The sequence below is a fragment of the Schistocerca cancellata genome, chromosome 2 (genome assembly GCF_023864275.1).
Source record: "Schistocerca cancellata isolate TAMUIC-IGC-003103 chromosome 2, iqSchCanc2.1, whole genome shotgun sequence".
NCBI lineage: Eukaryota > Metazoa > Arthropoda > Insecta > Orthoptera > Acrididae > Schistocerca > Schistocerca cancellata.
The window spans coordinates 596649140-596666283 of record NC_064627.1 but is presented as its reverse complement, the minus strand read 5'-3'; the positions used below and the strand labels follow the sequence as shown (position 1 = coordinate 596666283).

General features: G+C 42.0%; 1 protein-coding gene across 1 annotated transcript in view; it reads left to right on the top strand.

Annotated features, from left to right (window-relative positions):
- LOC126156870 (outer dynein arm-docking complex subunit 4-like) overlaps nucleotides 1–10803 on the top strand; it is a 49219-nt gene extending 38416 nt beyond the window's left edge. Inside the window, exons 4-6 of the mRNA XM_049916338.1 lie at nucleotides 1445–1522; nucleotides 1565–1708; nucleotides 10538–10803. Coding sequence (XP_049772295.1) covers nucleotides 1445–1522; nucleotides 1565–1708; nucleotides 10538–10686 — 371 coding nt within the window. The 3' untranslated portion in view covers nucleotides 10687–10803. The remainder of the gene's footprint in view (nucleotides 1–1444; nucleotides 1523–1564; nucleotides 1709–10537) is intronic.
- Nucleotides 10804–17144: the final 6341 nt, after the last annotated feature.

Here is a 17144-nt window from a genome sequence, read left to right as displayed (position 1 = left end):
GCAATTCCAGTCAGCAGCGGTTGTGTTTCATTCTTTTCTGTAAGATCTTCCGCACGTCGTTTGTACTGTGCCCAGCTCGTTTTTTGCTCTGTTTGTAGACTACTCCAAACTGAGAAAGAAACTCGACGTACGCACTACACGTACTGTCACCAAATGGAGTTGGCAATCGGTGCGTCTATTTGAAACCTATTTCTGAAGTGTCGTTGCACTAGTGCAACAGATTGGCATGAATCAATTTCATGCAGAGCATACGCTTTCTTAGCACCTTTCCCACATATTTACTAACTTCTGCACTCTGGTGGAAGAAGCCGCAAACTTCTGCAACAAAAGATGTTGCATAATACTACGTCGAAAAGCACAGCTACATTAGATAATTGAAATAATCTGTAATAACTGTGTATTACGTCAAGCGCTTTAATACAGCAGTTGTCAGTTGCATATACTCGTATGAACATAATCACGCATCCATTGACGGAAACGGAAAGCATTACACCGTGAGCACCAAACTGATAGACAGTTTCTTTATATCTTTGGGGATATGTTGATGAAAATTTCATCCTTAGGCGGACTTATTTTCAGTGCAGAAAAAAGTCAGTCCTACAGATGAAGAATAACATAAGTACATGACGGCTATTAGGTCTGACTAACGTTTCTGGAACTTTTCTTGTGGAGCTGACACCACTTCATGCACAGAGGACGAGCACGTGCAGTTTACGAACTTTGAGAAAAGTGGAACTGTAGTGGATGGCGAAAGCGCCATGAAAGGTACGCAGGCCTACATAGGACCACGATTTGCAGCCTTGGCATCAGCTTTCAGCGGGACTAAGCAGCACGAGCGTTTTCCTCAAGATCGTGGATAGATGGATTGCCGAAAAATCGAATCATGCCGATTTTAGGATCCGGCAGCAAACCCGAGGAACCTATCAAGTATTATTACGTCGGGAAAGCCCACGAAACCACATGGTAAATCCTGTTGTCAAACCTATAAAGTGGAGGGTACCAAAAAGGATTTTTCCAGTAGGATAATGCAAGACCGCACACTGTAGTTCACACCACAGGTGCCTTGAGGACCCTACCATTCATCACTTGACCTGCCCAGCTCCTGATCAGTCAGCCAACCGTATACTAGCATACCAGTCTCCACAGATCAATATTCAAGAACTGAAACGGAATGTGTTTGAAGTAGTCTACGGCAAGTAATTCCTGAAGATGATATTCGGAGACTGTTTACCACGATGAACACGGGGCTATCTGTATTCGTGCTTGTCGGAGTTACACCTGTTTCGCTGTTGATGATCGATGTCAGTTTCAAAAGTAATGAATATGTCATTTAATACGCGTTATGTGAAGAGCATTTGCACAAGCTCTGATAAGCATCGGACTGGCGCTTCACAGTGTAGCATTTCCGTTTCCCGTCAGTGTACTTTGTGTTGGTGACGCACAGGACAGGCGCTGACTGGCCCCGAAGCGAGACGGGCGCTGCGCTGCCAGTCGGCCCGGCGGCCGTCCGAAGAGGAGGCGAGCAGCGGGGGCGGCGGTGGCGGCAGCGGCGGCACCAGCACGGGGCCCGCCTCCAGGTCCGGCTCTGGGGCCAGCGGCGGGGGCGGCAGCCGGTTTCGGGAGCGCGCCAGGTCCCCCAGCGGCCGCCGCCTGCTGGGCGAGCTCTGCGTCGACAAGGAGTACCTGGAGCAGCTGCTGCAGAACCCCGGTCTGTGCGCCGCGGCCAAACGCCGGCCCACACTCGTTTCAGTACAGTACAGCCGTATGGCGTTGTCCGTGTGTGCAGGGGGAATACTTATGGGGTGTACATTCAGAATTTTTGTCGCCGAAATACACTGACTTTAGAGGTCACGTGATTACTGGCTGGTGGAAGGTCAGTCCGTAAGCTCTCTGCAGATTTTAAATGCCATAACATCACTAATATCTACCGATCATTCTGTACACACGTTTCATAGGAGTCTTAACAATTTTCATTCGATAGCTCGAATGTACCTGGCTTAACCCAGTTGTTACGTTTGGATCAATACGAGCCGGAAAGGAGTTTGTTCTTCCATGAAGTTTTTACACTACTGGCCATTAAAGAGGCTACACCAAGAAGAAATGCAGATGATAAACGGGTATTCTTTGAACAAATATATTATACTAGAACTGGGTTGAGATTACATTTTCACGCAATTTGGATGCATAGATCCTGAGAAATCAGTACCCAGAACAACCACCTCTGGCCATAATAACGGCCTTGATACGCCTGGGCATTGAGTCAAACAGAGCTTGGATGACGTGTACAGGTACAGCTGCCCATGCAACTTCGACACGATACCACAGTTCATCAAGAGTAGTGACTGGCGTATTGTGACGAACCAGTTGCTTGGCTGCCATTGACCAGACGTTTTCAATTGGTGAGAGATCTGGAGAATGTGCTGGCCAGGGCAGCAGCAGAACATTTTCTGTACCCAGAAAGGCGCGTACAGGACCTGCAACATGCGGTCGTGCATTATCCTGCTGAAATGTAGGGTTTCGCAGGGATCGAATGAAGGGCAGAGCCACGGGTCGTAATATATCTGAAATGTAACGTCCTCTGTTCAAAGTGCCGTCAATACGAACAAGAGGTGACCGAGACGTGTAACCAATGCCACCCTATACCATCACACCGGCTGATACGCCAGTATGGTGATGACGAATACACGCTTCCAATGTGCGTTCACCGCTATAAACACGGATGCGACCATCATGAGGCTGTAAACAGAACCTGGATCATCCGAAAAAATAACGTATTGCCATTCGTGTACCCAGGTTCGTCGTTGAGTACACCATCGCAGGCGCTCCTGACTGTGATGCAGCGCCAAGGGTAACTGCAGCCATGGTCTCCGAGCTGATAGTCCATGCTGATGCAAACGTCGTCGAACTGTTCGTGCAGATGGTTGTCGTCTTGCAAACGTCCCCATCTGTTGACTCAGGGATCGAGACGTGGCTGCACGATCCGTTACAGCCATGCGCATAAGATGCCTGTCATCTCCGCTGCTAGTGATACGAGGTCGTTGGGATCCAGCACGGCGTTCCATATTACCCTCCTGAACCCACCGATTCCATATTCTGCCAACACTCATTGGATCTCGGCCAACGCGAGCAGCAATGTAGCGATACGATAAACCGCAATCGCGATAGGCTGCAATCCGACCTTTATCAAAGTCGGAAACGTGATGGTACGCATTTCTCCTCCTTACACGAGGCATCACAACAACGTTTCGCCAGGCAACGCCGGTCAACTGCGATTTTGTGTATGAGAAATCGGTTGGAAACTTTCCTCATGTCAGCACGTTGTAGGTGTCGCCACCGGCGCCAACCTTGTGTGAATGCTCTGAAAAGCTAGTCATTTGTACGTCACTGCATGTTCTCCCTGTCGGTTAAATTTCGCGTCTGTAGCACGTCATGTTCGTGGTGTAGCAATTTTAATGGCCAGTAGTCTATATTTAAATACTAGCGCTAGACAGTGAATGACTTCATATTACTGTACATTCTACAGAGTGTTTCACAATACATGTTACACACTCCTAGAGGTTGTAGAGGGGACTTAGTAGATCAAGTTTTACGTACAAACCTATGTCCGAAACGTCATCCAACGGCGCTACAGAGCGTCAAAGTTTAGGCGCCAGCGCCTGTAAATGTGTGTATATACAGGGTGATTCCGTGATGATGTCACAAACTTTCTAGGATGATGGAGAAGGATAAACGTATCAATATGAGGTAAGTGCCCCTGTACTGGAAACAAACGAGTTGAAAATTATAAGTTAAAACTGTTCTGAAACCTCTGACAGCGGAATACATGTGGTGGTACTGTTGTTGCTAAGATTATACGATAGTGAACTTTCAGAGGTGACAGTACGGACCAAAACAGGAAAAAATGTGCAGTAAACATTGGCTCTAAAATGCATAGCTGAAGAGCTATGAGCACTTGTTCAATTGGGAAGATGTGTTTCACAGTAGCGAAGATGAACCAGTACTCATAGCTCCTCATGTACGCATTTTAGAGCCCATGTTTACTGGACTTTTTTTCCTCGCTTTGGTCTATATTAACACCGCTGAAAGTTGCCTACGCTACAATCTTAGGAACAACAATACCAGTACATGTGTCCAACTGTCAGAAGCATCAGAGCGGTTTTCGCTTATAACTTTCGACTCGTTTGTTTCCGGTAAAGCTACCCTTACCACAGATTGATACATTTGTCCTTCCCCACCATCCTAGAAAGTATGTAACGTCACTACGAAATCACCCTGTATACCCATACATTTACAGGCGCCGTAGCGTTGTTGAATGACGTTTCCGGATATGGGTTCAAAAAAATGGTTCAAATGGCTCTGAGCACTATGGGACTCAACATCTTAGGTCATAAGTCCCCTAGAACATCACACACACCCATGCCCGATATGGATTCCTATGTAAAACTTGATCTACTAAGTCCCCTCTACAACCTCTAGAAGGGCGTAGCTTGAATTGTGAAATACTCTGTGTATAGCTTAAAGCTCAAATGAAAAAATAGGGCCTCTACGGCTCAACTGTTTAAGGCTTCACAACATGTGTAAAATGTTGGTGGTAAAATTTTATTTCTGCGTCTTTCAGAAACATGCACATTTTTTAAAAATACATTGCAGGTTTTGCATGCTTATTGTTGAAATTTGCGAAATTAAACAAAAAAGCTGCTCGCTCTTTATGTTCAAACTATCAAAGCATTACCGCTACCAGGAACGTTTCTCCAACTGCTATTTGTTGCATTCCTGAAGCTATTTTACTCAATGATGCCTCAGTGGCATTTCTAAATGGTTTCCTTGTACACCAAAGTGAATCTGTTCCGAAAAACTTCAAGTTGTAGTTTTGTCACACTTTGAAATATTTTTAGCTATGAAGTTCTTTCGTTTTTACTTCCTGGTACGATTTTTCTTCATTCTTTGGGAAGATGAAATACTAAGCACTCATAAGCGTTCGCCATGTCGTAGGAATTTCATTATTACTGTAAAATAAACACACTGATTTTCAAAACTGTATAACAGGACAAATTATTTAGATTGTCATACACAAATTTTATCCACAAGTGTGCATTGCATGAAATGGATATACTTTCAACGGATTAACAGTACACACCGATGCTACATTATGTACCCAATATTTCTCTCATAAATAAGGCCTGAATTTTTTGACTATTTACACCGTATCACAACATTAATCAACACATAAAGCATTCGTTACTTCTGTGATAACTGTCATTAGAGCTTTCTAGTACTAATTTACGAAACATAACTTTTCCTCTTTTAACGAATTTCGAGTTGCAACAGCAACAGTTTAGCGCCATTGCTGTTACTAATAAATAAATGTGTAAAAACATGGCAAATATTTGTTTGGTCATAGCGTAAAATTTAAACAACACGTTATGCCAAATTCGCGTGATTATTTTGGTTTCATGCTGACGACATATGCAGTATGCTACGCCCACTCCATAGATATTCCCTCTCTATGGTTATTTGCAAGGTTGCAAGGAGGACTGATAGACCGTTATGCACGGTCCCCCTGCTATGGATGGGCTGGCTACGACAGAGTTGCCACTCTTCAGTCAGTGGCAGTCTGAAAAGCTTGTAAGGCTGTTTCAGGGTATGTTGCGCTGATAAGTAACTGTTAAGAAAAAAATTCGATACGCTGGGCCGTTTCCGAGTCAATTAGCATTGAAGTTAGCCAATCAGGCTGTTCCGAGCGCAGATTCAAGCTGCCCACCAGACACAATTTGTGTCGGTTGTTCTCATACCGCCTGCCGGAGTGGCCGAGCGGTTCTAGGCGCTACAGTCTGGAACCGCGCGAATCCTGCCTCGGGCATGGATGTGTGTGATATCATTCGGTTAGTTAGGTTTAAGTAGTTCTAAGTTCTAGGGAACTGATGACATCAGAAGTTAAGTTCCATAGTGCTCAGAGCCATTTGAACCATTTGTTCTCATATGTAGATGGTGGCGCACGAGACTGCTCACCCTCTGGCTCGAGTTCGATCCTTACTACCTTCTCATGTCCAATTTCTGTATCGCTCTCTTGTTGGGCTTTAGGAAACCAAATAAAGTATACGTTTGGCGACACCGTCTCTGCCGGGCCGCAGAATTTGCGCACGCAACGGCCAGATTGACTAACTTCCGTGCTAATTAACTCGGAAACGGGCAAACGTATTGAATTTTTTTGTTAATTATTTCTCAGCACAACGTACACTGCAACACCCTTAAAAGTTTATCAAGCTGTTTCTGACCGCCTGCATAAAATTTCTTCATTAACCTAAAATATTTCAAGAAGATCATAAACAAAAGATGATCGTGATTTGATGTACGCTCTACACTGCTTGTCAATAAATGTGAATCATAACGAAAAATTTACTTTTTGTGCGTGTACAGCGTAATAGGAAGACTAGATGATTAAATTAGTATGTGATTTGTGGTCTTACGGGTTGCAAACTTTTGTACACAGAGCTCCCACCTCTGACATCAACGACAGTTCCAACTCAGCTAGGCGTCGAGCCAAACTGAGCTTGGATGAGCTTGGATAAAAGGTGCAGGTGTGTCATTCCATGCTAATTGAAAGCAATGCCCGAGTTCATCAGTCGCAGTAGCTGCTGTAAGTTGGCGCGCACGGATCTTACAGCACCTCTCCGTGTGAATATTGTCTCGCTGTAGACTAGCCCATTTCACGATTCAGTGTACAGCACGTGGCAAGACTGTGCGATGTTGCATGGTCGAACGAACAACATGTCCTCTGGGCCGCTAGTCGCATAGGGCCGCTGAAATCGTGCTGCTGTCACGAGCAAACCTCAATGTGGTACATGAGATCGTATTTTTGGTCATGATGTTCGAATACTCGACGTCAGTTCTCGAAAACACCAAGCATGTTTTGGAATTGGGTTCCTGAATTGCCCAACACTACCTGGGAGACCTCAAGGGATAAAACTTTGATCTGTAATGGATGCATAACACTGTGACTGTGATTAATGAAGATTTTTCAGAATTTACTGCAACCAGTCAGCTTTCATGAAGGTTAAATTTTTATTTTTCTGTGGCGGTTTCAGGCTGCCTGACAACTCATCTTCAAATGGTAGACAGTTGTTAGTGATGAGGCACTTATTCTGAATATCAAGACACAAGACTAAACTACATAGTAACATGCAAGCGCGCGCGCACACACACTGACACACACACACACACACAAATTTCCTCATAACACGCCTTTCAGTCGCATTCCTACCCACAACTCTCTCTCTCTCTCTCTCTCTCTCTCTCTATCTCTCTCTCTTAACAGATACTCAGACAAACCCCAACACCATCCTCCCAAACGCCACATAACTTAACATTATGTTTAAATGAAGCCATCAACATGTCTAGTTCATAATCAATATACAGGGTTATTACAAATGATTGAAGCGATTTCACAGCTCTACAATAACTTTATTATTTGAGATATTTTCACAATGCTTTGCACACACATACAAAAACTCAAAAAGTTTTTTTAGGCATTCACAAATGTTCGAGATGTGCCCCTTTAGTGATTCGGCAGACATCAAGCCGATAATCAAGTTCCTCCCACACTCGGCGCAGCATGTCCCCATCAATGAGTTCGAAAGCATCATTGATGCGAGCTCACAGTTCTGGCACGTTTCTTGGTAGAGGAGGTTTAAACACTGAATCTTTCACATAACCCCACAGAAAGAAATCGCATGGGGTTAAGTCGGGAGAGCGTGGAGGCCATGACATCAATTGCTGATCGTGATCTCCACCACGACCGATCCATCGGTTTTCCTGTCCCCTGTTTAAGAAATGCCGAACATCATGATGGAAGTACGATGGAGCACCATCCTGTTGAAAGATGAAGTCGGCGCTGTCGGTCTCCAGTTGTGGCATGAGCCAATTTTCCAGCATGTCCAGATACACATGTCCTGTAACGTTTTTTTCGCAGAAGAAAAAGGGGCCGTAAGCTTTAAACCGTGAGATTGCACAAAACATGTTAACTTTTGGTGAATTGCGAATTTGCTGCACGAATGCGTGAGGATTCTCTACCGCCCAGATTCGCACATTGTGTCTGTTCACTTCACCATTAAGAAACAATGTTGCTTCATCACTGAAAATAAGTTTCGCACTGAACGCATCCTCTTCCATGAGCTGTTGCAACCGCGCCGAAAATTCAAAGCGTTTGACTTTGTCATCGGGTGTCAGGGCTAGTAGCAATTGTAAACGGTAAGGCTTCTGCTTTAGCCTTTTCCGTAAGATTTTCCAAACCGTCCGCTGTGGTACGTTTAAGCTCCCTGCTTGCTTTATTCGTCGCCTTTCGCGGGCTACGCGTGAAACTTGCCCGCACGCGTTCAACCGTTTCTTCGCTCACTGCAGGCCGACCCGTTGATTTCCCCTTACAGAGGCATCCAGAAGCTTTAAACTGCGCATACCATCGCCGAATGGAGTTAGCAGTTGGTGGATCTTTGTTGAACTTCGTCCTGAAGTGTCGTTGCACTGTTATGACTGACTGATGTGAGTGCATTTCAAGCACGACATACGCTTTCTCGGCTCCTGTCGCCATTTTGTCTCACTGCGCTCTCGAGCGCTCTGGCGGCAGAAACCTGAAATGCGGCTTCAGTCGAACAAAACTTTTATAAGTTTTTCTACGTTTCTGTAGTGTGTCGTGACCATATGTCAATGGTTCAAATGGCTCTGAGCACTATGGGACTCAACTGCTGAGGTCATTAGTCCCCTAGAACTTAGAACTAGTTAAACCTAACTAACCTAAGGACATCACAAACATCCATGCCCGAGGCAGGATTCGAACCTGCGACCGTAGCGGTCTTGCGGTTCCAGACTGCAGCGCCTTTAACCGCACGGCCACTTCGGCCGGCATATGTCAATGAATGGAGCTACAGTGAATTTATGAAATCGCTTCAATCATTTGTAATAGCCCTGTATATATGGCCAGCCACAGCTATACTATGTGTTAAGCAATAATATACCTGTTAATCGTAATTCCAGTACCAAGAAATATATACAAGTAGAAGGAGTATCATTTTGAACTCTAGTTTTAGAGCTTTTATAAATACCTTATGTTAATTTTGTAATAGAGAATACCTGTTACTTTTATAATAATGAAAGTAATTTAAATCGATAAAATTAATGTGCAACTTTCGAAAATGCGAGAGCTGACCAAATAAAATACTTGCTACAACACAAAATTTTGAACATTAGCTTTAGTCAGATTCTTTGGTTCGTTTACATCCTGTAAAACACGTGGAGTTGCCTGTGGCAGAGTTTATGTACAGCTGTGTAGTCTATATAACATAATCTATTTTTTGAAAGTGACTTACGCACGAAGATAAAATCCATGGATGCTAATATCAGCAGTCTCTCCAAGTGACCTTATAATGTAAGTAATTCCTGATATCCCACAACATTCAGTGCTTACTTGGTACGATTGTTCTGTCTTGCCACAGCTACATAACGATTTAATAATGCTACAAACAATCACTGTAGATGCTAAGCCACCTGTAAAGTGCTCCAGAACTACACTTCTGTGGCCAGCCACAGCTAGTTATCAGTCTTCTTATGGTGAACGTCTAGGACACAGTTCATCAGCGTGCATTTCTAGAAAACGCTACATTCTGTAGATTTACTAACCTCATGTTTGTCAACAACAAAAATTTGTGTAAGTTTCAAATTTGTATTTAAGTTAATGTGTTGGATCAATTTCCCAGTTTCGCGTAGAATCTCGTATTACTTTTTCTCGTGACATGACGCTAACTTCAAAGCCATTCGGTTAAACAAATTCTGTCTCCACAGTCTCAAGTGAAAGTAGCACCATACTAAGGAAATAAGCGTAGGGGAGCAGATGCAGTAATTCTGCGCCGCTGTTCTTAGCAAAGTCCTAGTCAAGGTGGTTTGTCGTTGCCTTCCTCTGACCTGATATGAGGAGTCAAGTGCGTATCTGTGACGTGTGTGTGACTATGATGCGTACGCGTGCAGTGTAGTGTTGAGTTTCTGTTGTTATGGACGAAGAGAAGGGAAAAGGTGAAACCCTGGGCCGACACATAACCTATTCCTCTGGGATAGCAACATGGGGCCGCCAACCTTAAGACCTCTTGCGACAGACAAATCAGCATCATCGGTGCCACATGTCCTCTCTTCATGAAACATTGAAGAGAGGTTTGGATTTTAATCCAGGATACTGACGCAAAGCCTGGTCATCAGGAACTTAACGCCACCACCATTCCTCTCCTAGCCGGCCAAACATCGGCAGTGAAAAGTTTCCACCACCAGGATTTGAACCAGCTTACCACCGAGTCGAGAGCCACTGCACAGGCGGGCGTCAGCGACTTGGGCTACGGAGGCGCGTCCCTCCACATTTTGCACTTTTAAAATCAAACACAACAATTTTGATACACAAAGTCTTTCTCACGACAGATGTTCCGAACGTACAGACGGAGTCGGTCTTAATGTTTCCCTTTACGAAAGTTTCAACGAATTAACGTAAGCTTTTATTTTGCAGATATAAACAGTCTGCAGCCGAACGGTGCCAGCTTCATAGCTGCTGAAGCTGAGGAGGCGGTCTCGTTTCTAAAAACGCGGCAGGAGTTCTGGCGACAACAGTACCCAATCAGCATTAACGCATCGAAACTGAAAAGACACAGAAACTAGCCTACATGTTTTCAACATTCTTAACATACCTCTCCTGTGCAAAAGAAACAAAATTATTTGATTACTAAATTAACAAATAAGTCAAATTTGTCATACAATTTTCATCAATAAATTTAATATCCATGTTGAATATACTTGGCACTATCTACTTTCATGACTGTATGTGTATCACCTCGCTACCTGAAAAACATGTTTCCGCTTCTGTGTAATTATCACCACTATGCAAGTTTTTATGAAGGCGATGAAGGTCTGTTGAATGCAACTGCCAATAAAAGATATAAAACAAATATTGTCGATGTACAGCGCATACAGAAAAACTCTGAATGAACAATGAAACATCTCCTACTTCCTTACCAGATGATGTAACTTTTTACTTGTAGACACTAACTAAACAAAAGTAGAATGTCTATCATTACTATTGTTGTTGTAGGAAAAAATTGTTCCAACTTTCATGTAAACTGCTACTTACTTTCATAGCTACAGACTCTAACAATGACTGATACAAAATAATAATCCAATACAATTCGCATCCTCTCCATCACACTGTAAGGAGCGGATAGAAAGTTTCCGTTCGAAGGTTGTTCAGTCCGAAATGTGTATGCCATCGGTGTGTCACTAATGCAAAATCACCGTGATTGTTGAGACAATAATGATCATCCCACCGACCCACCAAGTTGAAGAGAGCCATTTGGTAAAACGCCGAGTCCTGCTGCGTGAAGATGTCGGTAACTGCCTGCCTCAAGGCCCGTTTTAAGGGACCAACGGAGTGATAATTGCGTGGCAAGAAATCAGGAATGTAGGTCGGGTGTTCGAGTGTATCCCACTTGCACTGGCGTAACATCTGCGTTACGACATTAGCGATATGCGGTCGTGTGAAGCGGCACCCCAATTCACAACTGTGGTTTGCGACAGACATACTGTTCCATATACAGTGTTCATTTTCTGATGAATATCTATCGGTGTTTGTCCTTTGGCAGCGAAAAAACGAATGACAGCACACTGGTCCTGTTTGGACGCATTTTGGTAATAACGTCGCCATATTTCATGTTTCCGCGTTTACCACACTCATGACGGAAAGACACGAATGTCAAAAAGATGTGTGTGAAATCTTATGGGACTTAACTGCTAAGGTCATCAGTCCCTAAGCCTACACACTACTTAACCTAAATCATCGTAAGGACAAACACACGCACCCATTCCCGAGGGAGGACTCGAACCTTCGCCAGGACCAGCCGCACAGTCCATGACTGCAGCGCCTTAGACCACTCGGCTAATCCCGCGCGGCCACGAATGTCACATTGATCCCTTACTGACATGTCGGTCCTTATATACCCGCATCGGAGTCACGCTATGCTGCGTATATGCTGCAGAACGCCCTAAATGGAAACTCATTGTTCGCCCTTTATTGTTTCTCCATGAACATACAAAAAGTACTGCATATTGGTTGGCTTCTCTGGTGAGTCATTCGTTTCGTCGGCAAGGAGACTTTTAAATGCCCCATCCAAAACTCATATTTGGCCTTCCTGACAATCATCCGACTCAGATGATGAGGAGGCATAATCACTTGGTCAGAATTTCATAAATTTGGAACACGTTGTTGTAGTCCTACGATCCTTGTCGATATCATATTTGTACGGTGAAGTTTTGTATTGAAGCTAGCACAGTTTTCTTCTTCAGATGTTATTTCTTCACCCATGTAAGAGACTGGATGTAACTTGTCACCATCTGGAGATTTTTATAATAATACAACTTCAATGCTTTCCTTACGTCTATCTGTATGTAATTCTGTATCGTATTGTTGTTGCAGATTTTTAAAACAGGATACGAGAAATGGAAAGCGCTGAATTTCTTGAATGTTCGTTTCTGCCCTTCTTCAAACTTATATGTCTGATTATCGAGGTTTTTGCAACTGTAGAGCAATGTGAAATAAATTTCCTAAAGTACTTCATTAGTCTGAAGAAATTTTTGTCTTGATAAAATAGATTTAGGTTTTGGAGAGTTTTGAAGGAGAGGGTCGACTTCGTCCATACCGTACGATACATCCAAAGAACTCAATAGTTTTCTTCAGAACTACCATTTTGTAAAATTAATTTCAAACCCGTATTTGGACCAAACCTGATTCTATAGCTCCTTGACCAAGCCTCACACGGACTTGTCAACAACTTCGTTCTTTACTATCCGCTATATGTTAGTTGTTCTTCTTTCACAACAACCTTCATTCTAAAATCTGTGTACTTTGCCTTTGTTTGGATGTAATTAGTCACTAAGTCATCGATATGTTCCTCTGTTTCATTATTAACAGAGCTTTCAGTATCTAATTCTGGTTTTTCTGCTTCATGGATACACATGAGTTTCCCCTTGTGGTTTCCTAGCACAAAATCTACACTTGTTTATTAAAACTGTAGTTGGTTTGTAAGATCCTTCCCAACCACCATTTCTAATTTCATTGTGTCTTTAGAAATCATATAAATATGTTTCCACTTTCACATCGTCAATGTCAACAGTGCTTCTAAAATACACTTCTACATAGAGAAAGTTTTTCACAAATCGTGCAACCTCCTAGCATCCATAGCCTGTAAACTTTTTGTCGTAATAAATTAAAATAACTGTCACAGTCAACTTTCGCTCTCACCTCTCGCTTACTTATTCCATCATTTCAAAATTTAGAAGCGTTAATACTCTCCTGAAAAGCGTTTGCGTTGATTGTTGCCTTTTGGTTAGTCTTTTCCTTCGCGCATTCAGATGAATTGCGGCCAAACTCACTGCAACTGAAGCATCTCTTTCCCTTATTATTGTGATTGCAATCACTTGACCTGTTGCCGCTGGCGCCACAAATGAAATACTTTCTATATGAATCACAAGCTGCGCTCTTAGTGTTTTTGTTATATGAGTGCTTAACATGATTCTTACTAAAATTTCCGAAATTTTCGTTACTGTAACTTCTATTACTTCTTTCTGATGTGGCAACACAGCTCTCTCGTAGTTCCTTGCAGTTTCCTTAATTTTTTCCACATTTCCAGCGCGTTAAAGTTGACGGTTGTGCCTGTATCATCTACAGTCCTGTCAGTCACATACTAAAATAGCGAGTTGTTATCAATATCAGCACGGGAGGCAATGTCTTACATTTCGAAATTATTCTTGTACGCACTACTCACTTTCTTCTTTCATCGAGACAGTTTGTCAGTCAGCAGATATCTGTAGCATTTATCTTCGTGTCGAATTCTTCTTGGAAGGTTGCTTCCGTGAAGCCGCGACTTCAGACACTTTTCGCTCTGAATGAAAAGCTTACCCAAATTTTCAAGCGTATTTTTTTGGAAACAAGAATATTTAATGGGTTCCAACCCATTAAAAACTCTGTTTCCCTCACTGCCATTTAGGCTTAACAGCACTTTCAAAGTCACGAAATGACAGAAATTTTACATTTATTCTGTAACTGTGGTCAAAATTGTGTTTCGTTTTTATTGTCTGTTATTGAATCGGAATTTTCTTCGTCTTCTTCTCCAACAAACTCAGTCTTCTATCGTTACCCATTCGGACTGTATACTCCTCATCATCAGCGTCATCACTATGCTGTTCACATTACATGCCATCGTTTATTTTCAACTCAGGTCTGTCGAGGTTGGATAAATAATAACAAATTTCTGTTGTCATTTCATTTTTTGTCCCAGTATCTATTTACAACATATAACAGACTGCTCCCAGCTGCCCCTTTGAAAACGACGCTTCGGTAAATGGTATCTTAGCTTCAAGTTTCCAGCTGTTGATCGAAAAATAAAACCAGAAAATTCACTCAAGCGATTCAGATTTTTTCTGTCATCTGGAACTGTTTAGAAAATTAGTAAATTAATTTATGTGAAGTTTTAATGGCTTTAATCGATTCAAGCGTTATATTTTTGTTCACTTTCTTCATTTCGGTTGATGTTACCAGTTCAGGATTTTTATCAACTTGATTCACTCTTCACAACATTCCAAAATAGCTCAAATTAATCTTTTGTAGCGACTCAGAATTAATAGGTAATAAAACCTATTGTGAGTTCCACGTTGCAATTTGTTTCGACTAACAGTTTTTTCCGTCAAAACGAATAATATTTTTCCTTCGGTCATTCTTCTATTGCTAATTGCCATTAAAATGTAATTCCTCGTCATACACCCAAACTCCACACAACCACACGTCGCTACGTCATTGCAGGCAAAACGCTGTTCAGAGAAGTTCATCGTAAAGTCCACAGACTGTGTTGTTACTCGTTCACTGGATTGCGGCGGACTCTCAAAAGCTTTAGGAAACTAACTGTTCTAACTTTCAAGTCAATTATTTATTACTTTCACATTTACAAACTCTAATAATGAATGGCAGGAATATTTTTAAATTTTTCGTCCAAACCCCACATAATTATTTGTATTAGGTTTGTTTAACCATACTCTTAACAGCTTAGTGCAAATATAAAAAACAGCATCTGTACAGAAAATTCACAGTAAAGAGAGTTTGAAAAGTGATTTAAGATTATTTTACAGCATCCACATGGGCGCACTACATACATGTAATGAAACTTGACATTGTGCCAACTATAGACCAGACAAAAAATAAGAAAGATCTCAACAGAGATTGAGGAGCATACACCTGTAACTTAAAGTGTTAATGTAATTACTGATTGTACACAGTATTTCATAAACACATGTTACCGTTTCGTATAAAATCAAGAAGGGTTCTCACTTTAAGAGGTACCATCAGAAGATTTTGCGGTAAGCTTTTTTACTTTGCTTAAAAAAACTGCTGGAAGAAATCAAGAAGCTTACATCACCTTCTACTTTCTTTTTATAGTCACAGAAAGGGTTTTTTCATTGTTGCATATCTGATTGAGTTTGAACTTAATTGCGACGCATTCGTACCAGAGTAGTAATCAGCTTCCTGCTTGCCACTAGGTTTGGACACCAGAGGGACTTTCCAGTTACTAGTTGAACTGCGGCCTAAAACCTTTATTCCATACTGAGAGGTGCCGACACACTACCTACTCATCCTCCGCCAGTTTCCATATTCATCTTGAAAACAGAGAATGGTCGACTGAAGTTCGTTTTATATAGTCCATGAAAGGCGTACATTTTGTTTGCAAAAACCTAAGTAGAACATTTTATTTTTTTTATCTTGTTCTTACTGTTAGGAGTATGTTGAATCCAAGTTTTCGATCTCCAAACCTCTCTGGACAACTTTTTGTGGCCAAAAAACCACGAAATTTTGGCAATTTTGTCAGATTTGCGCCTTTAACTCAGAAACTATGCATACTACTGAAAAAGTTACGATTACCAAAATGAAGGCGCATGAAATTTTACACTGAATGATCTATTTAAATGTCAAAATCGATGCAGTCGTTTGGGCGCAATCAGTTGTCAAAATTCGTTGATTTTTACCAACGTGGCTAAAAAGTCGGCTACATCTCCTGTAACTCAAAAGCAGTTACTCCAAATGAAAAATGTCAGGTTATCAAAGTTGTAGAACATGAAATTTCATATTACAAAAGCATCTAGTTTTTCAGCTTTAGGTACTATCAAGCGTTTATACAACTGCGAGCCAAAGTAATTCCATTTTGCTGTCTTTTTTTAAGTTATTCAGTGAAATTTCCAGTGGGACGACTCTTTAATGAGTAAATTTGTCTTTTCTATGTAAATCTTTTCAATTTTCTTCGTTTATGCATTTTTTTGTCTTTTTATCCATGCCTTAATTGGTAAGAGTGCGTTGCCAAAATGAAAACCAAACATATAGTAATGACCAGTACGTATTTACATATAAATGATATAAAAATCTATACAAATGAACAAATAAGACGCCATGACAATATTTAAAAACACAATTTAATTAACTGAGATTCACATTTTACTAAATTTCAATTCCATCGAAGTCGTTTGGGAGACTGCGGCTGGTCCCGGTCCAACATTTGATCTTCGAGATCCATTGCGGCATCTGCACCAACTTTCTCATCATGGAACATATCTTCAGTCTCTTCCCCATCCTCGTAGACCTCAATTTCAAAGGCGTTCTCCCAAAATAACCCGCAACAGCATTTGCACGTCGAGGAGCAGTTCAATTCAGATTTGCGACATCCACATAGTGCTGTGCATCCTGTTTTGCATGCGCAGGAAACTATCTTCAGTAGCGTGTGTGGTACCGCATCTTTCGTCATCTTCACAGCAAAGAAGCCTGATAAGTTTTTCTTCCAGTCCCACTGAAATGGATCAGTTTCCTTCCCCTGCCAAGATTGCACTTGGTGGTAGGATCGCAATGATTTCCACCTTGCTGCATCCAATGTTGACGGCAGCCCTTCAAGTCTGAAAGATTTTCTCGGGGCAGAATGACAAAAAGCTTGTACCTTAGCTCGTCCAAAAGTGCCGCAGATGGAATTCCCATTCATTGTCAACATCAGCTGTTCTCTTGCCCATGCTGTTACATCTTAGGGGACTGAGGGTTT